This window comes from Thermobia domestica, chromosome 13 (assembly GCF_964235325.1).
Source record: "Thermobia domestica chromosome 13, izTheDome1.hap1.1, whole genome shotgun sequence".
Classification (NCBI taxonomy): domain Eukaryota; kingdom Metazoa; phylum Arthropoda; class Insecta; order Zygentoma; family Lepismatidae; genus Thermobia; species Thermobia domestica.
The window spans coordinates 79,656,659-79,682,865 of NC_137466.1; the positions used below are offsets into that span (position 1 = coordinate 79,656,659).

At 36.4% G+C, this 26,207-nt stretch overlaps 1 protein-coding gene across 4 annotated transcripts in view; it reads right to left on the minus strand.

The window, feature by feature from the left end:
- rols (zinc-RING finger and ankyrin repeat domain-containing protein rolling pebbles) overlaps positions 1-23,331 on the minus strand; it is a 339,176-nt gene extending 315,845 nt beyond the window's left edge. For all 4 annotated transcript variants that reach the window (XM_081735978.1, XM_081735977.1, XM_081735979.1 and 1 more), the window contains exon 1: positions 22,236-23,331. In XM_081735978.1, the coding sequence (XP_081592104.1) occupies positions 22,236-22,293 (58 nt within the window). In that variant the 5' untranslated portion in view covers positions 22,294-23,331. The remainder of the gene's footprint in view (positions 1-22,235) is intronic.
- Between the last annotated feature and the right edge of the window lie 2,876 nt (positions 23,332-26,207).

Genomic DNA, 26,207 nt, shown 5'->3' on the forward strand with positions numbered 1-26,207 from the left:
AAGAACATCATCAACGTAATTATCAGCACTCCCTCCTCCACCTTCAAATCCCGCCATGTATTTTTCTGTCGGTATCGTGATAAAGATGAACTGTTGTACAGGTTATTAGTACGGTTCATAGCCAGAGCCAGCTTCACGCTTTTGTAACAGGTAACCTACTTTCCGCTTAGGCTTCTACTTTGTTATTTTTAGCTCTAACTGTGAATACATATATATATATTGCATTTTGCATTGTACGACTATCTTGTTACGAAGCTTTAGTGTTCATTTTACAACATGAGTCCGTGAATCAGAATCATCACTATCACGCATTTTACACACACACACACACACGCATACACAGAAAAGTCAATTTTGGTTCCAGTGACACGTTGAAATGGTTCATTGAAAATGTATTTAGGTGAAATACTGAAGTGAATCAATTCATCGTAACTAACAAATACATTCAATCATAATACATTTTGGTATACAGGGCCGTAACTTGTGGGGGGAAACTGCCCCCCAGAGAAGCTCCCCGATGTTCGAAGGGGGCCGATTTTAAGACAAAATTTTCTTACTTCATATACGATACTAACATGAAATTATAAATGAAGCATCAAACAGGTACCCTACATTACATAAACAAAACAGCACACAAAAGATAAATAAAATAAAAATGAGTCGTGGGCCCTTTTCAGTAAAAAAATATATACTATTAGGGGCCCTAGAAATAATACTTATTCATATGGCTTTGAGATTTATCAATATTGTTCCCTCAATTAATTTGTCATGTATGGAACGGGCCCAGGGGCGTAACTAACGGCTCCGCAGACGTTGCCGTGCGGAAGGTCCCACAGGCACCGGGGGGGAGGGGCATAAAGAGTAAGAGAAAGATAGAAAAAGGGGCCCAAGAATTAGAAAAATAACTTTTACTATGGGCCCAATACCCGCATAATACTTGCCCCCCAGAAAAAATTCTGTTGGTATACATAATATTACAACTCATTTTAAAAAATGAATTTGTATTATCAAAATCTAAAGCTGACACAACCTAGTCGAACCAGAGTTAGGACTAGTCAAATACGATGTCCTATGATGTAGATGAACGCCAAAAATATATCCCCATCAGGGGTCAAACTTAAATCCTCGACGCTAACTTTGGTCATGTGAAAGCATAAAAACTGGCAAAAAAGCGCATAAATTTGAAGTACCAAGGAACAGTGTCAATACCACCTAGATACACACCTGTATCTAGAAGGTGTTGACAGTGCAGAGTGCACACATCGGAAAGTGCTTAACTCGAAAAGTTTTCAGAAAGTATAATGCTGATCTTTTACATTTACAGTTCCCAATTACTATATTTCAATTGCTCATCATTGGATATTGTCCTTCATTGATTATTTTAAAGCAAATCTTAATTATAAATATACACTGCATTTCTAGAACACAGGTAAATCAACCGATAGATCATTTACTTAAATCTTATACCTAAAATGAACGTACAAAGGGTGTCTAATAAAATCTCAAAATGAAATTTCGTGACTTTTTAGTGACCTTTTCTTTACCAAACCATAAAATTTCGTAACATTCTCAAGAGTGAATTCGGGTGCGAATAACTCCGAATTTTCATGCATGTGATAGAAGCGTGTTTTGCTTGTGATTTGGTAGCGTTTAAAGGCGAATTGGTGGTGATAGTGAATTTTGACGTTTTATAGAACAAAATTTTCCAGTCTGTACTTATATTTGTACAGACACACACAAAAAAAAGTGACCCCAAAACTACATTTCGTGACTTTTTCTTGACTTCCATGACCGTTTTCTGATTTCGTGACTTTTCCCGGATTTTCGTGACTTTTGTGACCGATAGACGCCCTGGTCTAATGACAGATTTGTTCCATGTAAATTTGTTCTAAATAATAAATAATTAGCGATTATTTAATTTAATTTAATTTATTTATTTTGCTAAAATTTCGTCCTAAGCCTAAACCCCAACTCAAAAGAAGAACGAAAGGCCTGTGCATCATAATATTTCATATACATACTAACAACACAAAGGCATAAAACTATGCAGCCCGGATTTTATGTTTTGCTGCCCCTATGCTGCCAAGTATTTGCTGCCCCTAGGAAGAAAGGTATTTGCCGCCCCCTCAACACGATGTACAAAATTTTAACACAATAGAAAATTTTAAAAAATAAAGTTACTTTAAACGCACTTTTGTTTCAACTTTTTTCGGAACCTATTTTAATCTATTATGGTACCATATGGTGAAAGTTTGTTGTGAGGGGCAACATGAGCAGGAACTGCTGTATGATAGCGCGCCCATCACCAGCACTATAGCGTAGCGTCAGCATTTACGCAACTGTATACTGAAGCCAATTGGAGAGCGTTTACTCTCATTTTTATCATGTCCATTTTTATTCTTATTTAACATGTGGAATTTTTTTCGCCTTTCTTATTAAGTTTTTATCCAATATGTGCCCCTAAGGCTGTGCCTAATGGTAAATCCGGCCATGCCAGTATGCCAAGTTTAATCAAAATCAAATGATTTTCATTGATCACGTAGATTTTTTTTTTAAAAGAAAAGTAAAAAAAAGTTCGTTTTATAGTTACGTACTAGGAAAACAAATGTCAGATTTTTTTTTTTTTTTTGCTTGCTGCAATTATCTTTGAAATTTTGTGGCGCTGAAGGTAAAAAAGAAAAATCTTCCAATGGGTTGAAGTGATGACAGCCCAAATTCAACCATTTTTATTTTATCTCTATTTCTTTCTCAAGATTTAAGAATAGGTGGGAGAGGTTATATCACCTCTCAATATAAAACCTATAGCGCATTATCCTCAATTTGAACCCAAACGCAATCAAATTCCATTTCAGCACGACAACCTTTAAGGCTGTTGCTACCTCTTTGTCAAGTCGAGTTTTCCCCTATCTAATAACATTGGAACTTTTTTCGAATTTTTCTCAGTAACCAATGAACAAATCCCTACAAAAATTTGCATGGAGTCAGGTCAATAATAAAGGATTCCTTATATGAGCTTATAATTTTACTAAAAGCCTCCAATTAAGTTATTCATTCCCCCCTTTTTTTCATGTGAAGATTTGCAACAGTGCGATCTCTCTTTCTTCCTGTTTGTGTTAGCAGCGTGCGAGAAATTCGGGCTAGCCATTTAAAACAGGTTTTAAAACTGTCCATAACGCATCTGCGGAATGAATGTTTCTACCCCTGTCGCCTTTTTCGAGGACAGATTTATGGCACTCAGAAGAGTGGGAGCTCTTTATTTTCTTTGCTGAACCTATTGCTTTTAGTATATTCGTCTAGTCTTATTGGAAGTTTTTGTGGTTACTTTCAAATCTAGCAAGGTGCCTCTTGCATCTCGTGTATTTCAGTCTTAGATTTAGTTATTGGTTATACAAATATAAATTAACAGACGGCTGTGATACCAGATCAATCTCCTGTGTGAAATAATAATAATAATAATAATAATAATAATAATAATAATAATAATAATAATAATAATAATAATAATAATTATTATTATTATTATTATTATTATTATTATTATTATTATTATTATTATTATTATTATTATTATTATTATTATTATTATCATTATAGGGAATCCGTGGAACAAGAGCCTGTAAGGAGCAGGGAATCTCGGTGCGGCTTTGACAATAGTAACCTAGTTAAAATGTGAGGTCACCACATCGGTTCTCCCTTGCCGGTAATGCTCGTTTCCCTACCGCCTTTAGCGTGGGAGATCCTTATTCGATTCCCGGCGAGAGCTCATGTTGTTCGGAATCCACGTTAATCAGTAGTCTCGTTTCACATAGCCTCGCTGCTGAAAGGGACGTTAAAATCAATTCATTGTTTCCGTGCCGACACCAGCAGGGTTTTCACATTGAATACACTAGCGCTCTTTCACTTTTGTAACCTCACGGAAACAGGTAAACCAGTTAAGGTAGCATTTTGGACTAATAATTATAATTATAATATGTATCGCTTTAACAACTTTGAATACTATTATAGAATTTTTATGCTAAATAGTAATCATTTTTTTTTTTTTTACCACATGCGAAGAAAATTTAGAAATAAACCTTCTTTGTTACACAAATTTGTTCTTAGCGTGAATGCTGTCGAATTCTATTTCTAGTGATGACAAATTTTTCGGTATTGATTCAGTATCGCGAATCAATTGGGAAATTGAGGAACTGACCACACTAGCCAATGTCACACATTACCCTTATTACAGAGCGCATTTGTAGGAGAAAGTGAACTGTAGTATCAGGGATTCTTTTATTACACAAGAAAGACATCTATACATAATGAAATAGGCTCCACTAGACAATGTAGATACAAATATCATTTTCTATTATTATAACTTTTCGAAATATGAATAGGGATTTATTTCTTGGTTACAGGATATAGTGTAACCTGATAATAATAACCTTGAAACTTACGCATTCTACACATGGAATATTTATTTCCAAATGGTGGAAGTGAAAATTCATATATGGCTACAACACATACAGTATTATACAAATAGTACAACATATATTATTAATAGAATAATTTTAATTTAATTTTATACATTATCTTTTTGATGCTTCATTTTAAAATACAGGCCTTACTTTTTATTGAAGTACACCCGTTTGTCAAATTCCGGGAAAGGGGCGATGCGCTCTGACGTCACGTTCAATCACATCCCAGATGTGTTCGATTAGGTTCAGATCCGGCGAGTTGGACGGCTACCACATCACTTGGAACTCGCCACTGTGATCTTCGAACCACTCTATCCCACTCCCGACCTTGTGGCATGGTGCATTATCTTGTCGAAAAATGCCACTACCGTTGGGAAACATGGTCGTCATGAAGGGGTGTACGTAGTCTGCAAACAGTGTGACGCCTGGGCCGTTGTGGTGCCTTGCTCGAGCTCCACTAGACACATGGATGCTCCCAGAAATTGGTTTCAAAACTGTTTCTGAGTGAATACTTTCTTTAAAATAATATTACAAATTATAGAAAGATTTCCGAGACATTAGAGTCGAGTCGAGATTTTTACGAGCAGTCTCGAATCGAAAATTCGAGTCGAGAAATAAGATTGTCTCGACTCGTCTCGAATTTTACAAAGTGTGTCTCGACTCGAATTCGAGTCGAGATTCGAGACATGTCTCGACTCGTGCGCATCCCTAGCTAGTGCCGTTTATAGTTTGTTTCGAGTGTTATTTATGAATACAGTTAGGGTTAACTTTCTGTTTAACTACAAGGAAGCCCGTTGGGGATGATTTGAACGTGGCAAGTATATAGCATGCTATTACCCAGAAATCACATCTATGGTACATCCTTTTTTCAAAGTTTCATTTCTTCCACGTATAACGCTACATGCAAATAAGATCTCTGGTTCAAGGAAAATTCGAAACAACATCTAAGTAGCAAAGTACGTAAAGCAGCGATCCCTACCGTGAAACATTTAAACTTTTGATAGATAACCAACAAGGAGCTATGCTGTTAATTTTTTTATTTCGTTTTGCAATATGAACTGGCCCTTATTTGTTATAAATTTCCTGAGTTTTCCAGACGGAATTGTCTTCCAATAAGAAAATAATAGGTTATCTAAAGCTCAATAAATCCATTTCAACTGGAATACAAAATTATTTGCAATGTCGTATAATATTGGTAACGTTATGTTCAAAAATCACTTACAGTTGACATAGAAACCAAGGAACACTACTAGCATCTCTCGTATTTTTGGGAGAATTAGTTTTAATGAGCAGCTTTTCCCTCTTTCTACCTTTGATTTATTGACCTTTGAAAACAACAGTAATAGATGTTCTTCTCGTACAAGGTTTTTAAGAGATGAAGAAAATATTATACCGTGTGCCCAATATAAACGTAAATAGGAGCCCAAAGGTAAGGAACACACGAAAATGAGACTGCTTCAATGCGGCCGAATCCCAAGATAGATAGATAATCAATTTACACGGTAGCATGTAATGCATGTCTTGATCAATGAGAAAATGAAACTTCTACAAAACTAAGGTCAAGTTGGGCAAATGGCCAATTTTAGGATTACCATATTCTGAAATGTCAAAATGTGAGCATAATTCTACGTGTACTCCCCTCCTTACCCGGGTAATATGCAGAAAGCTTATACTAAACACAATAGTAAGAAGTAGAGTCCCGGTGTGACTAGATTTAGCCATGTTCAAGACAACGAAACAATTTGGTCAGGAAATGTATGTGGATGGAAATTTTAACTCTCAAAATGCGGACATGTCTGTAAAAATGCTAATGTATGGTAACCATACCCAACGTACTTTGAGAAGTCGGCAAATTAACGGTTTTATTTCTGTAATATGAAATCTATGATAGTTTCCATTAAGTTTCTTGGAGTTTAATTAGTATAAAAGTGCGGAACATTTTTTTTTTTTTTTTTTTTGCTTTTAAAATAGTATACGAAGTTGTGACTATAACTGCAAAGGCAGTTATTTATACATATGCAGTAATTTATATTGTGCATGAAATATGATAATAATGCATTTGAAATTTGTTTCAGGTGGAAAGAAAAGACAAAGAACAGTTACCGGATACAGATATAGTGATTATACATAAAAATCTGCTCCTAGAAACGCTTTAGTAAATAACGTTGTTCAATATAGATTTTCTAATGGAGTTATGAATAACCATTTTTGGACAATTTTAGAGTGCTAAACACGAATATAGCACTGAAAAAGCGAGATTAGTTTTCGTTTTGAATTGTCGCGGAGAAAAGGGTGAATCTAAAAATTACACTATTCTCCAAACTTTAGTAGGTATTGTGTAACGGAGACATAAGCAGACATTATTGGATAAGGGTGCTGAAGACGAAAATGGCAAAGGGGTTTCTTGTTTTGATGTTACCGAGAAAAGGGAGGAAATGGAAATAATGGAAGGTTTATGTATTTTTCCGACTTTCATGTGGGAACTTCACAAATTCTGTACATTTTTCAAAGCCACGCATATTATGGCCTTTGTATTATTTTTATATGTTTTGTATGCCACTTTATTCAAAAAAGTTATAATAATAATAATAATAATAAAGAGATATTCGCTTTCGTATACACTAAAAGTATCTTTATTCAATAGAGACAGTTCGCTTCTAATTGCTTACAACTGTCTATCCATGAACGGGGGAAAAGCTAATGTAAAAGAAGAATGGATTTGTTCTCATTTTATTTCTTTTTTTCTGCTTTCAGCAAAGAAAACGTACTCCAACGCCTCCTCACTGAAATGCCATAAAGATGTCATTCTTGAAAAGGGTCCCCTCGCAGCTGTGGACAATGTTCAACCTCAAAGTAACCCTCCGCAACCTGCTAGAAGAGAGAAACGAGTTTCGTCAATGCGTTGTTGCGAATCTTCACATGATAAAAAAGGGGGAAATGAATAACTTAATTGGAAACTTTTAGTAAAATTATAAGCTCATATAAGGAATCCTTTATTATTGACCTGACTCCATGCAAATTTTTGTAGGGATTTGTTCATTGGTTACTGAGAAAAATTCGAAAAAAGTTCCAATGTTATTAGATAGGGGAAAACTCGACTTGACAAAGAGGTAGCAACAGCCTTAATAGTATTTGTTTGTACTTACAAATGGGGGCTATAAAAAGTATATATATATAAAAACTCTCAAAGCAGAAAGATCCAGCCAGTATTGGTGCCGATAAAAATAAATACACGAAGATTGTTTGGAGTCATCCCCTATAAGTAATACTAACAATAGAAATAGCGGCAAAGTAACAGAATAAAAAGAAAAAAACGATACGATAGAGATACCTGGAATAATCTTAAAAGTAGAGGGTGAAAAGTATATAAATAAGGGTTATATGGGATAAATTATTACGGTTCTCCACGATCATAAAGACATAAAAAAATATAAGCACACAATAGGGAGGAAACCTGCTATTAGAAGCGAGTAATCTACGCCCCTTAGCGCAACACCCTTTCATCCACCCACCTTACTCTATTCCCCAACACAAGAGACATGAAGAAAAAGAATGCGAGGGAAAGGTGAAAAATTATTCTGCTTTGTGTTACAGGGAAGGCATCGCACAAAAGAATCTATACCACTATATAATATTAAGAAAAGAGACCAGTAAAGTTTTCTCTTCCGATCATCCCCAATGACAGGAAGAGACTACGGGGCCATAGTGGTTTCGATACAATCAAACCACATTATTCTTCCTCTTCGTAAGTATCCTGGCTTTTGGCAAGTCCTGGGACTATTGAGGCTTATTTATTTTGTTTTTATTTTAGGTTTAGGCCTGGAAATGTCTCTTCCACGTTTCTCGATCTTCAGCTTCCTCTTTTAACTTCCAATATTTTCTCTTATTTTTCAAATTATCGATCAATTGTGTTTATCTTCTTCCTATTCCTCATTTTCCATCCGTCTTTCCTTCTATGCTGGTATGAAGAAGGCAATTTCTTCACAAGATGTGTCCAATTCAATTGGCCTTCCTACGAAGCATACTGGCTAAGAGCGTCCTCTTCTCTCCTACTCGTTCTAACTTGGTTTGTTACACTTTGTGTCCATCTTATCTTCTCCATCTTCCTCCAACAACACATTTCGAATCTCTCTCTATATTTCTTCTCTAACTTTCGTAATGTCCAAGTTTCTGAACCATACAGTCCAATAATCCATATATAGGACTTGACCAACTTCTTTTTTTACTCTAATATTAAGCAATATTAAGCCTGCTAGTTAAGAGTGGTCTTTTCATGCTGAATGTTTCTTTGGCTATGGCAAATCTTGACGTGGTGGCTTTGGTGCAGTAAGCGTCTCTCGTCAAAATACTTCCCAGATACTTGAAATTATCAACCTTTTCAAGTTCTCTTTGTTCCACTCTGACCGGTAAGGACGTGTTCACATGGGTTATCCTCATAACTTTAGATTTTTCGACATTGATTTCCATTCCATATAGTTTCCAAGTGCCAACTATTTTATAAAATCATCTCCTGTAGTCCTTCTTCGGTTCTAGCTATAATAACCGTATCATCTGCATATCTTATCTTGTTAATGGTTTGCGCTCCAATCTGGAAACCTTCAATTTCCATTAATGTTTAATTGTGGCGACATACTACATCCTTGTCTGACTCCTCTACCAATTTCTAGGGGGCGCGGTGGCTCAGTGGTAGAGCGTTCACTTCTGGTGCTTGGGGTCCCGGGTTCGATCCCAGCCCCCGCCAAGTGAACTTTGTGGTGGTCAAACAGCGCGCTCGTGGGTTTTCTCGGGGTTCTCCCGTTTCCTCCCACTTTATTCATTCCACCATTTCACTCATCTCTCATCATCACCATCTCCTTTAGCCTAACCAGCATAATCGTGGGACGTAAAACTCAAGGATTTCATCTCTTCCAGTTTCTACACTCATTCATTCAAGAGCAACTTTGCTCCTTCTCCTATATACAGGTTGCAAATGAATATTTTTTCCTAAAATATTCTTTTCGTAATGTTAGAAATGTTTTTTTTTTCTTTGTTACACGTAGTATGGGCGTAACTCACATACACAGTACACTTACGATTATCCGAGATTGTCTGGACAATGCTACCTCAAAGAATAGGGAAGTGAAATGTATTTTTGCATCGACTGCTAAGTCTATAAGAAAACGATTTAAAAGAAAGAAAAAATCTAAAGAAAAAGTTTTAAGAATGATACAGTAAAATGAAATCGGTCATGAACAACAGTTGTTAATCTTAAATTTAATTACAGAAAATAAAGAAAAATCCTTAATTGTTTTTTGCTTGTCTAATAAAGCAGGAACGAAAAAGTTCGTTTCTCGCTGCCGGGAGGTCGGCAGACGACTCAAACAACGCACAGAACATTTGCTTGTCTTCCATAAAGTGGAACTAAATCTAGTTTTTTGTGTGTGTGTGTGTGTGTGTGTGTGTGTGTGTGTGTGTGTGTGTAAGTTGATTACAGTTTTGTATTAAAGCATAACACTGTATGTTTATATTCAGTTATTACAGTATGAAAATCAATGAATTATAGTATAAAATTCGGAAAATTATATATGTATTAGTTAAAAAAAACAAACAAACAAAAAAGGCTTAATACTTTATTAACTATTATGTTCAAACTGAAAATAATAAATATTTATAAGTAATAACCACCTCGGATAACCCAGAGGCTCGGATAACCGATAGTGTATTGTATATAAAGTACACAAATAAGCAAGCAATCCGTTCCAACAAAAGACAAACATTATTATTATTATTATTATTATTATTATTATTATTATTATTATTATTATTATTATTATTATTATTATTATTATTATTATTATTATTGGCAACGAAAGATTTACTTTAAAGGGCCATTAAGTACTGACTTTTTTCGATTTTTTCGAACGAGAATTTACCCTCAAAAGCATGTCATTTCGGTTAACACAATCTGATCTATCAACTAAAATGATGCCTCATCTTTGGACAATCATGATCATAGGTTTCTGCCATTATTGGCAGCTTACTTGCTGGAACCGAGAAGCTTTCTTCCGCTAACCTCTTCATCTTCACGTACGATTTTTCTGTTTTGGTATCATCCATTAATTGTAGTCTTCTTTGGTCCCTCCCTCTCTTTCCTGCCACCATATCCTCTTGCGCGTCCCTCATGAAACAGATCCTTCTTAGCCAATGTCCAAACCAGTTTTAGTTCCTCTTCTTAATAATATTTAAAATTGTTTCCCGACCACCATTTCTAACACAATCTCATTCGTTTCCCGCTCAACCCAGCTATTTCTCTCCATTCTTCTTTACACCCACATTTCGAAAGCTTCCAGTCATCTTTCATAATTTTTTCGTAATGTCCATGTTTCTGATCCATACAGTACAATACCCCACACGAAGCATTTTATGAGTCTTTTTCTTAATTCTATTCAATGTCCTACAAAAAATAATATTTTCTTCCTTCTAAAGGCTTCTTTCGCCATTCCTGTCCTTGCTTTTATTTCACGTTGACATTTCATATCATTTTTAATAATATTATCTAGATATCGAAGACTAGTTCTATTTTCTCCTCCCCCTACTTCTATATTTGACACCGACTCCTTCGTTCCAATCCCCATGGCTTTTGTCTTTCTAACATTTATTTTCACCTTATTCTTTGGACAATATTGAAAGTAATATGAAAGAAAGTTGAGAGCAGGCCCGTATCCACGGGGGTCTAGGGGGGACCAGCCCCCTAAATTTTTGCAGCTAAATGAACTATAATATGGTTGGATCGGGCCCTTCTAACTTCTACCCGCCCCGCCCGCCCCCTTTCTGGGTGGTAAGCTATATGTCTCACTAATTACATTGTGTACTGTGCTCTTGCTGGTATCACAATGAAAAGACTGATGAGCGTATATTCCAGCATCAGTTTTATCTTAATAGATGGCACCGTTGTCGTACAGCTTCAATTTTTTTGTTTATATAAAAATAGTTTTTCTCGAAAATTGCGCATGAGAATTTACATTTATCCATACTATTTTGTTCAGCTCAGTGAGATCTATCGATTGGCATATATTATGAATGGAAAAATTTATTTTCCAGGATCGGAAATTTCACTTTCCGTATATCAGAAAAAATCCAAAATTCGGAAAAATCCGAAATTCGGAAAAATACGGAATTCAGAAAAAATCCGGATTTCGTAAAAATTTCAGAATTCGGAAAAATACGTAATTAAGAAATTTTCTGGAATTCTGAAAAATTCCGATTTTGGATTTCGATATTTCTTAATTCCGGAATTTTTACAAAATCTAGCATTTTTCCGAATTTCAGAATTTTCTAAATTCCGGATTTTTTTCGAAATCCGGGATTTTTTAAATTTTACTTTCCGAAAAGTAAAAACTCCGAAATTAGTCATCCCTAGTATACTACCTTTGTATATCTTATCTTTGGAGAGTTTTACTTATTTCGTTATACCATAATAATATTTTAAGATTTTACGTTGTTATCCACATTTTTCTTTGGAAATTAACAGCACAGAAAGCGAATAACGAAAAAGGTTGAGTCACAGTACTTATTTATCCCAAAATGAACTAACCGTAAAATAATAATAATAATAATAATAATAATAATAATAATAATAATAATAATAATAATAATAATAATAATAATAATAATAATAATAATAATAATAATAATAACACCCTTACTATCCTAATGTAGCTGTTGTATTGTGTTGTTCAATGCTCAGAAACCGTATAAATTGCTAAGGAAATAAACAATTAAATGAGCTCATTACAGTATCACAACAGAAAGCACCGTTTTGTCCCTTTAGTTTTCCCCCCGTTTCTTGTTTTAAATGGTTTTGTATTATTTTTCGCTTCTTCTTTTATCTGCCACAAGAGCAAATATTATGTCAGAAGGAGTGTACCAGACGAAATGGGCGTAACCTTCCCATATACAGTACATACATCCTGTCAATTTCCTTGTTATTGTTTGGTTTAGTTATGTCACACACAGCTCGTATAACAGGCGATTAGTGGGAATATTTTAACAGGTGGTACGTATGGATATTGACATTTCTATGTACTGTTTGTGACACACTTATAGATATACATATATTATGTTGACATATGAAGTGCAAATTGATCGTAATAGAAATAGCAATTAATCCGTCATCATCCAATTGTAGAAACTACGTACAGCCTTCGGGCTAATTCTATTTTTGTTGTCTGTAGGTTCTAGCTCATTTTTACGGAGCTTTCCTTACTTTACTCATTTATGTATTTACCCTGTTTCTCTATGTGTCCGATCATCCTGGATATTTGCCCACGAGACAAGACATTGCTCGACTCGACTCCAAAAATGAAATGAAATGAAATCTTTAAGTTTTACGTCCCACGCTTATGCCGGTTAGGCTAAAGGAGACGGTGATGATGAGAGATGAGTGAAAGGGTGGAATGAAGAAAGTGGGAGGTAATGGGAGAACCCCGAGAAAACCCACGCGCACGGTGTTTGTCCACCACAGTCCACACGGCGCGAGCTGGGATCGAACCAGGGACCCCAAGCACCGGAGGTGAACGCTCTACCACTGAGCCACTGCGCCCCCCGACTCGATTCCAGTCTCTAAAACGAGATACGGTAGTCGAGACAAAAAAATCGAAACGAGACAAGCAACATACAAATTCTCGACCCTTTTTTCGAGACAATAAATTTCTCGAGTATAGTGGGCAACTCTAGATCACCTAAGTCTTAGATCAGATCCCCAAATTCTGTTTCAGTGTTACATGCTTCATAGCGTAAAAACTAATTATAAACTGATAAAATGATTGTGCGAACACAATGAAAAGCATTTATCAAGGTTTAAAAGTACGCAAGTCATTGCACAAAACACTCCAGGGGCGGATCCAGGACCGACTTCTGGGAGGGGCGGTGGGTTGTCATACTGCTACTTTTAAGAACTCCAAACTTTGGGATGGGTTGTATTTATATATATAAAATAAGAAAGTCTTCTCTTCTGGGGGGGGGGGCGATCGCCTCCCCTGTATCCGCCCCTGTACCTCATGTAAGTGACGGGCTACATGGCCTCAGATGCCGACGGCCCAGAAATCTAATTCCTAATCCTAATGTGTTTCGGAACACTATTCAGCACCGAGAATAAAGTGTAGACGTACATCTTAAGGTTGGATCCGAATTACATGAATCTACCGGGAATCGAATCTAGTACCAAAGATAACCGTTTAACAAAACAAAAATCGTTGTATGCGCATACAGACGTAAGTGATATTCTATCGAGTCATAAATAATTAATACCTGCAAAATTTGTGCTTAGTCCACAAAGAATTTATCCATATGTACTAACGGTTAATCGCCCTCCCTGGATCCGCCCCTGAAATACTCCATTAATAAACATGACTTAAACCATTGAGTTGAGTTGAGTTGATTTTGAATTTAGCGTCCCTTTCAGCAGCGAAGCTATATAAGACATGGACCTACTGATAAATGTGGAATCCAAACCACACGATCTCTCGCCGAAAATCGAACTCGGGTCCCCCACGCCAAAGGCATGTACGCTAACCGCACCAAACCATTCGTGAACCTCTCGTGATTCGGAACGATTCTGATAGGTTCTAGATGACATTAAAAAAAAAAAAAAAAAAACAGAAAATACACTTTGCACTTAAATTTACAAAACGAGACGAGATGAAATCGTTCCTAGATGAGAAAAAAAAATATCCGAGAAATGAGACGACACGAAAATTTGAATAAAATTTACGAGATTAGATAAGAAAAGCTTACTTTTCGTCTCGCCTTTTCTCATAGGCAACACTAGTCCGGAACAAAAAAGTTTCAAGAAATATACTTGATGGATTACCATAAACTTTTGCCCAGAATGTAGAGCGTCAATCGTAGGAATCGAGTTTGCTGATGGCGGTGATTCAAACAGGAAGTGATAGAAATCAACTATTTCCCGTTTTAATGTTAATCACCAGCACAACAAAAATGCTAATATACGGTACAGCAAGAAGCTGATTCTAACAATCGATTAAACTTCCCAAGGATATATTTAACTCTTTACTAAAACCGGAAATGAGAGAAATGCACTACAACTTCCGGTTTCAATATTGATCTACATAGAGCAAGAATAATGAGACAGCGAGAAGCGTTTAAAAAAAAAAATCGATTTAACGTTCTAACAGAGTAGGAACTCTTGCATCCTGGAAATCACACACTTCCGGTTTTAACGTTGATCGCTACAAAGTAAAAGCGACAATTGAAATTAAGAAGCGGCTTTCTGCAATCAATTAAGTGTCCCAAGAATATATTCCCTCTCCCCTCTAATCTTTGTACTAAAAACGGAAAAGGTAGAAATCTACTACCACTTCCGGATTCAATATTAATTGAGGAAATGTCACGCCATAAAAATCAAACTTCTTCACGTGGTGTACATGTGACATAGCTACTTGTTCATAGCAGGTTATAACATACCTACTTGTACATAACATAGGACCCTCTCCCCTAAGCAAATAGTGCAAGGATAGGATTGCCAGTTTGTACTAAATACAGGGTGGCCCACAAGTAGGTATACAGTACCGTACTGATCAGTTCATTGCATTTTATATCAATTCTTATTGTTAACCATTAGGTAGACTCAGTTTCTTTATTATTTGGTCTTAATGTGTGTTCTTAATGTGTTTATCTTAAGTGCGGAAGAGCCGAAGCAAATAAACCCATAAACTAGAATGTTATACTTGATCAATGTAGGGGTGTATACCTACTTTTGGGCCATCCTGTACACATTATGTCTATTTTTGTGAAAGATGAACACACGCCCGCTCCCAGAAATCAATAAGGCAATATGAAATGCATTCCTGTATTTCACGTATTCTATCAGTTTTAGTTCAAAATTGTACATAGCTTTTAGGCACTTTCGTTGATTTTCGTGTTTGCTGTGCCAGAAAAATATTTCGGTTTTTATTTTTTTAAATAATAGCCAAACCATCTCCAACTTTTGAAAAATCAGTCTGTAAGTAAACTTAAAGTAACTGCCCAGAAACGGATGCAGATTAGACTTTGGAATTTATTTGTGTGCTATTAGAATACACTAGAAATTTGTGCAGTCAGCTGTCTTCAAGGTCAACATGGTCCTCCACTGATACTCTATGCAAGAAACCGTATGGAAATTCCGTTACTCATTTGCATCCCTCAATAGAGACTATTACGGGAAAGAAAAATAATGTAATCTTACTATGGTTATTATAATATATCCTGTACGTTGAGAAAGATAAATATAATAAATTAGTTTTTTTTTTCTTTTAGAAATCACTAGAAAAAGAAAGTAAAGATTAAAGTGTTCATTACGAGAGTACGCACACGATTTGAAATTGAATATGCGATGCTAATGAACTAGGTGTAAAACTTCTAATCAATTTATTACCACAGACATAAAAATAATTATACAAGGCACACATTTCGATAATCGCTGTTTCCCATGACCTAATTCAAACACAATGTATTCGTTAACACATTTCACTTGTAACAACATAACTGCGTAACATAACATAATAAAGGACTGAAAACAAATATCGTTGTCAATATCATGTTTTGTAAAAGATTTCTTTCCTTTTTTTAAAAAAATAAAGCAAAGCTAATTAACAAGAAACAGAGATAAATAATAATAATAAGTTATTGAGCTTTCTTCTGTCTATATGGTTACCCTAGGCGCCTCCAGTTCTGGAGATCCGGATTCGATTACCGGTGTGAGCTCATGTGGTTTGGATCATACATTAACCTGTAGCTCCATGCTTCGGTGCGGAAGGTACTCGAAACTCCTACCCAAGGAACCAAACTAATAATGAATTTCCTAGTACTGCGGTCTACAAAGAGTTATGGCCCGCCATACATCTTTGAACTGATTTTATGCGTTCACAGCACATCAACTTACATCACAACTATGTTGGACTTTCTTGACCAGAGTTCGCTAGACCCATTAATTCAATAGTTTCGCCATTATCTCTTGCCTAACACAAAAAAAGAAGCTGGGACCACGAACACTAACCATTCGACTACATTTTTTGTAGAGGCAACCTGTTTCGCAAAACTACTAAAACAGTTCGAGGCTTCAGCTTAGAAGTCATACTTTGAAAAGGATTGCAATAGGGTCTTGTCTTTACAAGAAGTTCATAATATTTTAAGCTAGAATTTACGCTGGGCTTAAAATGCGAAAATATCTTAACAATTCCTTTAATTATAATTAAATTTGACTGTTTGCATCCTTTTGCAACACCGAGTTTAAGAAGGACGGACCTTACTATTAATTTGAACTCAAAACTACGAACGGAGCTTGCTCTCGGCGAAGTAACGGATGGACAGATCATCATGCGAGATCAATCTTCATCCTATAGACCGTTCCTCACCACATTATCTCGCCTTCAAGATAGCTGGATAACAAGACCACACTAGTACGTAGTACGTACGTACACAATAACAAGACCACACTAGTACGTACGCAATGGCCCATATGTTACCTAGGTATATAGTAAACAAAACAGACCAAAGAGCACAACGTCTAGAAACCTATGAACGAGCGCAACGTCTACCGTATATATAGACATAATACTACTAGTAAGAAAGAAGATTGACATTACTTCAAAAATTCGTATTAAGAAAAAGAAAAGAAAGAAGAGAGAGCTCTTGTGAGCGTAAATGATATTGGAACGTATCTCTATGTCAACAAATAACTAACATCCTCCACATGAGTTCTTTTTCTTTCTTGGACGGAATTATGTTTCATAAACCAACATTAATAATAGTATGAATTCAATAGGACAACAACTCAGACCTGACTTAATCTTGTGATGGGGACACTTGGTCGAAAAGGTATAATAGTTTTTTCAGGCCAGCAATCTTGAATGAGGTTTTTTCCTGAGTTTTCCTCATTCACACCAAGCAAATGCCGGAATGGCACCTAACATAATGGACCAGGCCGCTTCCTTCCTTCTCTATTCTTTTCTTCCTCTCCAATCCCCCGGAGTATGATCTCCGAGGGACGTCATCCCTCATATGTGTCACGAGCTAACATGGCCATAGATGCTAAAAGCCTAGAAATATAATCCCTGATATCTAATCCCTAATCCCTTGACTCAATCTTAGTTGTATAAGCTGCTAAGCAACACCGGTAAGCATAAATAGGGACAGTTTGCGTTGTCACAGCTATCTTCATTACCATTATCTGGTACAAATACATGTAATAAATCTATGCCCTCAGATGTCACTATTAATACACGTTAATCTCTAGCCCATTTACTAAGTGCCTACTAAACAATTATTGTAACTATAATAACAATTTCTCAATTGGGTCTTATCTTCAATCGCTAACGGATCGGCTTTAATAACAAATGGATATTCAATTCAGTACGTATCGTATAAACAAATATTAAATTACTGTTATCTTTTCTTCAAGCGTGTTCTAAATTCTGTCGCGCTTTACGCCATGTATCATTCTAATTCCCTACAGTGAGTAGATTCGAATATTGCTAAACGCTGATCATATGTATTGTTTCTTTGTCGAAGTTCAGCGCGTTCCTTTTAAAACAGGGGCTATAAGAGATGTGATCATACGAATTTAATGATCACCATACTGCTGTATTGCGTATCCGAACCACCGTATTACATTGAATGCTATCCCACTGGGAATCGAATTCGAGACCACGTGCACAAAAGACGCGCGCACTAGCTACTAGCTCATACGTTAATCTCTAGCCCATTTACTAAGTGCTTACTATAGTCCAGTAGTGAATGCGATAAATTGCTTTGTATGGAATATTGTCCTATATGTGAAAAGAATTAAGACATTATGAAAAAAAAGCAACGAAAAACTGCTGGACTTTCGAAATGTAGGTGTGGAGAATAATGGAGAAAATTAATTGGGAACCTAATGTTCCTAATACGGGGATAGAGGCCCAGAGTCAGAAAAGGTGTATAGAGGTGCAATATACCATAAATGCAATCTAAAATATAATTATTAGAAACAATTCCTATCTGAAATCAAACCAAGAATCGCATGCACCAAAGGCACAGAAAATACTGGACAAGCAACTGGAGCAAAATGTACAGAGTTTACAAGCTAAAGAATGGCAGCAGGTGAGAAAAGGTTCTGAACCTACGTCATAGAAATGGGTAAAGAAAAATGACAAGTATGTAGACAATTGAGAAAACAGGTGTACTTTCCTCATCTTTAAATTGTGTACACACACACGAACACACATCTAGGAAAGGAAGTTGTTGAGTTGATTTTAGGTTAGCGTCCCTTTCAGCAGCGAGGCTATATGAGACGTGGACCTACTGATTAACGTGGAATCCGAACCACATGAGCTCCCGCCGGGAATTGAACCCGGGTCTCCCACGCCAAAGGCTAGGAAAGAAAGCGTCCTCATATAAGCGAGTGTGACAAAATCAAGAAATAATCCGGAGTTACGTTACCTTCATTCAGCAGTGGATTGACAATGGTAGAGAGACAGACAGAACAAGAGAACGAAAGAGAAGCAGATATGAAGAAATACAGAATTAGGTATGTAAGGTTATAGCTAAGAACGAGTTGCAACAGATGAGAGGATTTACATCAGTAAAAAATAATAATAATTCAAACAAGACCATTTTACATTTGAAATATTAATACAGGCAATGCTGTAGTCCCAAAATTTTCACAGAGTATACGTTGCTTTGTGAACTATGATTGTTATAAAAGACATATACATAACCAGGGCTGTATTTAGGAAGGGGGGTGCAAAGGTGCACGTGCACTCCTCCTTCGTTGTAAATATACACTACCTAAAGTGAGAAGCTAGCGGTGAGTTTTGGAAAATCAATAGTTTAAGTCAATTTTCTGAAGGTTGAAGGAAAAGAATTCATCGAGAGCAGACACTTAGCATTTCCAAATGAATTCCTCATGTACATCACAAATGCCTAAAGGCATTTAAAAAACTTAAATTTAATTCAAATGTGCTGCTAGTTATTGGTGCACCCCCCTTCCCTCAGAGAATTCTGGATCCGGCTCTGTATATAACAATAGAGATGGAATGTTTCAAAATTAACAAGTAAAATCATGTATTCCATTACAGTATAAAGGGTGCGATACTGTTTTATTGTCGAATACAATTTTATGATATCTTCTTAACGATGCTTCTTAGATAAATCACTCTACTAATAACGTAGACGGATGAAGATACCAACTCTCGGTGAGAAGGACCAGAGGAAATTGAACTCGATGTACAAGAAGGAATTAAGAAAATTGTGGTGAGGCGTAGGGTAGAAATAAGGAATACCACTGTCAAACAAAGCTTTCGTATATAATGATATTCACTGATCAAAACAACTCGAAGTTGGAGAGAAACGGAGCCAAAGTAATCTTTCCATTTTTGATTTCTCTCTCTTGTGACCGCAGAATCTTATATATATAATAAAGCGTTTGTCTGTGTGTCTGTGGGCGGCTATCTTGGTCCAGGCCCCAGACCAAGACGAAGAGTTTTTTTTTTTTTTTTTTTCAAAATTCGAACCAGTGGGATTTAAGGGGAAGAGGCGTTTACCGGGACATGTGAAAGTAGAATGGCCGATATTAGTGTCAAATCCATAGTTTTCGCGGTTGCTGAGATCAATGGTGATACTTCCACAGGCAAGGCCGGATTTAGGGGTGCAAAGGTGCACGTGCCCCCCCCCCCACCCCCCTTTCGTTGTTAATATACACTACCTAAAACGAGAAGCTAGCAGTGAAAATAACATTTTCAGAAAATTTCTGTTGTCATGTTTCCGTTTGAGCTTCTCGTTTTGCATAGTCAATTTTCTGAAAGTTGAAGGAAAATAATTTATCGAGAGCAGACATTTAGCATTTCTAGGGGCATTACATTCACACCACACATGCCTAAACGCATTTTTAAAATTTCAAATGCACCTATAGTTATTGGCGCACCCCCCTCAGAAAATCCTGAATCCGGCCCTGTCCACAGGTATTGACTTCCAAATACAGTCCCCATGCGAAGAATGGGTATTTTCAGCTAGTAAAAAATAAAATAATTTTTTTTTTTTGTATGAACGATTTACTTGAATAGCGGATAAAAATAGGATAGAAAAGCAATTGAAATACGCCATTTATAACTAGAATCATGACCTGATTTCATAAATAAATAAATATGGATGAAATAAAAGTACTTGACCCCTTTAAGCAGAGGGTGGACGGGGCATACTTCCGCATACCCTCGACTACAGCCCTGAAAATGTATAATCTTAAAAAAAAAAGAAAGAAAGAAAGAAACCTAAATGCGAGTCAAAGCCTTCACATGTAAAATGTCTTCACACTGATCAAGAAGACTGACGACGGGATACGAATCCGAATTTCTAGATTACGAAAGAGATGTTTACCGTTCAACTACATATTTGTTTAAAAAAATATATATTACAATCAAAATGGATAAGCACGAACTTGTGAAGTTTCACCTGTAACATGAAATATTATTATTATTATTATTATTATTATTATTATTATTATTATTATTATTATTGAAATATGGAATGAAAATCTAGTTTTACGTCCTACTATTGAGCGATCCCGGGTTAGATTCCCGGTGGGGACACTCGGTTGAAAAAATGTAAAAGCTTTCTCAGGATAACCACCCCGCGTGAGGTTTTCCTCACTCACACCAGGCAAATGCCGGGATGGTATCTAAATCTCAGGCCACCTTCTTTCTTCCCTTTCCTCGAATAATGTGATAGCCAAGGGACGCCATCCCCTAATATCTGACGGACAAACATGGCCATAGATGCCAAAAGCCCCGAAATCTAATTCCTAAATCTATTATTATTATTACTATTATGCCATTTAGGCTAAAGAAGGCGGATGAGTAATGAATGAATGATTATGAAAAATTATGAAAAAAATGGTGGAATGAAAATGTGCAAGTACATCGAGGAAACCCACAAACGCGATGTTATCCATCACAAACTCACGTACCCTGGGATGGAGTAGTGGAACCCTTGCAATTGTGGTAAGCACTCTACCACATTATTATTATTATTATTATTATTATTGATGGTGATGGTAGTAGTACTGTATCTGTGGTAGCAGTCCTATTCTGCCCGTGACATCATTTTGTTTTCCTGTTTCACGAACTGAATATGTGACAGCATCTTTTAACTGGTAGAATGCCTTACCTCTGATCCGAAAAGTCCCAGATTTAATTTCATGCTATCACTGCTGAAAGCATAGGCGCCCGAAGAGGGGCAGGGAGCGCCCCCCTAGCTCACGGAAATGTATAATGTATATTTCCAGCACTGGGACCCTGGATGGCACTTTTTTCTTATTTCACCAGCTTCACCGATAGATACAAGTTCTTTGCATTTGTAGGTGGCTTAAATTGCTTAAAACTTGCTTAATACAAAAAAAAAAAAAAAAAAAAGCAACCCAGGATATGCCTCCCCAAGAAAATGTTCTTCAAGAACCCATAGCTAAAAGCCATTACTCACTCACATTTATCACCCGTCTTCTATTAATGTGCACGATGGCATAATAGTAAGATGTTACCATGATTTTGTTTAATTTTCATGGTCTTTTTTTTATTTATTTATTTACCGAAATTATTTGTCGAAGGATACCGGTATTAATATTTAAATTTTACACATGATACTGCGATATGCTGTACTTGTACCTAGAATTGGAAAATAAAGACATTCCCTTGATTTCCCATTCTGACATTTCAATTTTAGCTTAGTTTTGCGGAATCCGAAATGGGTTATAAAAAAACAGACACTTACCTGCTGGTAGAGTCTCGGTCTTCTTCTTTCGCTCAATTACACCTGTTTCAGACGGCATCTTGTATTGTGATGCTTGAAAAAACTCACGTTAAGTTCAAATATTATTCAAAAAGAATCAACACAGTTAACTTGTTTAATTAGGTCCACAGATTCATAACACTACCACTGCACTTGTGTATTATATTCTTTCATAATCATAGTAATATATTTACTATTTCGAAAGTAACACTTTTTTTTTGACCGGTTTTCACTTTATAAGGCGATCGTATTTTGCACTGGCGATACACACTGATAATACTGTTTTGTCTATGGACATTATTGAAGCCACACCTTTAGTGGAACTCTTCAATATCAATATTGTGAAAGCAAATACGTAACTCGGCTACAACCAATATTATTAGTTTTTGGTTAATTCAGCACACGCCCCCTTTTCAGTTTTAAAAGCAATTGTCTAACCAACAACAACAACACTTAAAATAACTGACGACTCCACCGTGTGGTTTTTATTTTTCTAAAAAAAAAAGAAAGAACTTTTCTGTATAGCAAAATAATATGTTATTGTTCATCACACATCACACTGTCCAACACATGCTAGCTCACAGATCTTCTTGTCATTATTAGCATCGTTGTCACATCTGGTGATTTTTTTTCTCGTACTATTCACTCACAAAATTGCACTTTAATACATCAATTTATACACATATTAATGATCCTAGTCACAATTCGGAAAATAATTTCTATAAATGTATTAGTAATAGATGTTCATCAAAAGAGTTACATTTTCAGTGGATCACATGTTTCTCACATTTTGTCACTATATACTGTTATTTTTTTTTTTCTATAAATTTTGTAACGTAACAAATATTATTTTTCAAGCACAACAGAAACGTACAAGGAAAAAGCTCTGAACACACACACACATATATGAACGAAAACACTTGAATTGTTTGTTTTTTAAAAATAATAATAATAATAATCACGCCGCGTTTTACGGTGAGTGATGACTTGCTTCGCTTTGTATCGAGAGCAGATGTGATCGCCACACAATCTTTTCACATTCGCCTTCCCTGCTTGAAGGCTGGAACACGACTGAGCATGCAACTAGCAACACTGCTGGTGAAACTAAACCACGCGGTTGGGATGGGAAGGTTCTAACTGAGCGGAGCTTTTTTTTTTTTTTTTGCCTTCAATTCTCTGTTCTCTCTGCTGCTACATGCATACAGTCAACTTTATCGGTACAGAAAGTGGCACTTGGATCGCAGAGTGGGAAATTTTTCTGTTGAAAAATTATCATAAATGGAAGGATTAGTAAATTTATTAAGAGGCAGTAATGCTGCTAGAATTCTTGTTCCTTAAAAAAAAAAAAAAAAAAAAAAAAACTGAATAATTGTTATATTATTTTTGCACGACGAAATTACAGGAAGTTATAAACTAACATAATACTATATCGATTGGGAGACGGTGCAAAGGTCAATGGTAGAGCACTCACCACTGGAGTCCTTGATTCGATCCCAGGTCGCTCAAGTCCTTGGTTCGGTGAACAAACATTGTATGGGGTGGATTCACGGATTCTCTCGTTCCTTCCCATTTTATTCATTCTATATTTTATTGATTATTATCATCATCACAGCCTTCCCTTAGCCTTGGTGCGTAACGTGGGATGTTAAACTGTTTTTTTTTTTTTAAAGTATTGATATCTAATAGAGAATGGACCCTTCCGCGTTATTATAATATTCACGGATATTCTCAGAATTTTTCCAGGAGACAAATTTGTAGATCTTTAATTAAAAAAAAAATATTTGTGGCATTTTGGCAAATAAGGCTCAGTTTGGGATAGGATAATTAAGAACGCAGAAAGAAATCGCCCAGAGGCTCATTTCCATGATACCATTCCAGCATTCAGGGCAAAGTTCCAGCAAAAAAAAAAAAAAAGTTTTTGTATTTTGCTGACCAATAACTATCACAACAACAGAAGCTGTAAAGTGTAAAGAAATAAAGAAAATATTGGACAATTAAATATAGAAGATATTGCTCGTATCCAGAATGTTAAAATATTAATTTACTTGATTTCCAAGGAGAGGCCATATGGCCTCACCTTGCTTCCCTTGAAGACATCCATGGGTGTAAGTAATTCTACTTATTTATACGTAATTCCAACTCAGCTACCTCAAGACATTATGGTTAGGCTTTATTAGGTCTATAGGCAAAAATGCCTAAATTGAACTTGTGACAGTAAAAATTTTCTTACAAAAATTCCTGATTTCCATGAGGAGACATTAAAGTTCAGTAGCTGATTCGGATTCAATTAATTGGATAGATGTATTACTACCACTACTACTACTACTACTACTACTACTACTACTACTACTACTACTACTACTACTACTACTACTACTACTACTACTACTACTACTACTACTACTAATAATAATAATAATAATAATAATAATAATAATAATAATAATAATAAATCTTTCAGTTTGGCGTCCCATTAGGCCAAGGGGGAATGATGATTATGACAAGTGAATGATGATGCAAGAATTGGTGGAATAAGAATGTAGGAGTGCTCCGAAAACAAACACGAACAAATGTTGTCCACCATAAACTTACTTAGCCGGGAACCAAATCAGAGACCCCAAGCAACGGGTAAGCACAACTGAGCTACCGTGCCCCCAATAATAATAATAATAATAATAATAATAATAATAATAATAATAATAATAATAATAATAATAATAATAATAATAAATCTTTCAGTTTGGCGTCCCATTAGGCCAAGGGGGAATGATGATTATGACAAGTGAATGATGATGCAAGAATTGGTGGAATAAGAATGTAGGAGTGCTCCGAAAACAAACACGAACAAATGTTGTCCACCATAAACTTACTTAGCCGGGAACCAAATCAGAGACCCCAAGCAACGGGTAAGCACAACTGAGCTACCGTGCCCCCAATAATAATAATAATAATAATAATAATAATAATAATAATAATAATAATAATAATAATAATAATAATAATAATAATATTGTAGAGGCCACCCTTATTGTAATTAAGGGTTAAGATTCTCCAATGATATATACAAGGCATATCCGTAATGTATGGTTACAACTAGGGATGGCTACAAAGTTCCGGTTCCGGCGATCCGGTTTTCAGAGTCGGATCTTAGGAACCGGTTCCAGACCTGGATCCGAAAACCCGGTTCCAGAACCGGATCTTAGGAACCGGTTCCAGACCTGGATCTGAAAACCCGGTTCCAGAACCGGATCTTAGAAACCGGTTCCAGGCCTGGATCCGAAAGCCCCCAAAGACCCGTAAAGGAGGCACAAAGTTCACCTTCAAAACAGTGCAAACAGGACCATGCGCTTGTGCCCTCCCCGCCCAGACCCGCTTGTGCTCCAATAAAAAAAAAATTGGTCAACCAGTGGGTGTTTAGCCAAATGAGCTGGCCAGTTTGCCTGTTTAGCCAATGAGTTAGCCAGTTACCCAGTTTATTTAGCTAAATTAGAGAAGCGGCCGCCGTCTGGGCGCCTGCCTGTCGCTTCAACCATTTCATCTAACACACTGTTCACAGCCTACCAGCAGCTCGGGTTTAGCGTAGGGATGGTCTCAAAGTTTCGGTTCCGGTTCTTTTTAGATCTGGTTTTCAGAACCGGATCCGTTCTGACCCGAAAACCGGTTCCACCAGGAACCGGTTCTGGCCATCCCTAGTTACAACTTTTGTTAGCGGACAAGTAATATTTTCGTGCGTAAGTTTGCTCTACTGGCTTTCACTGTCAGGCATTCCCTCTCGCGGCTTTTCCTCATTATTATTATTGTGGAGTCCAGCACGAGCAACATATTTATAATGGCTGCGCTTAACTCTGTGTGGGGTTCTTGGTTCGATCCCCGGGCAAGGTAGTTTGTTGTGGATAACGTTATATCCGTGGGTTTTCTCAGGGCACTCCCGTTTCCTCCTAACATAATTATTCC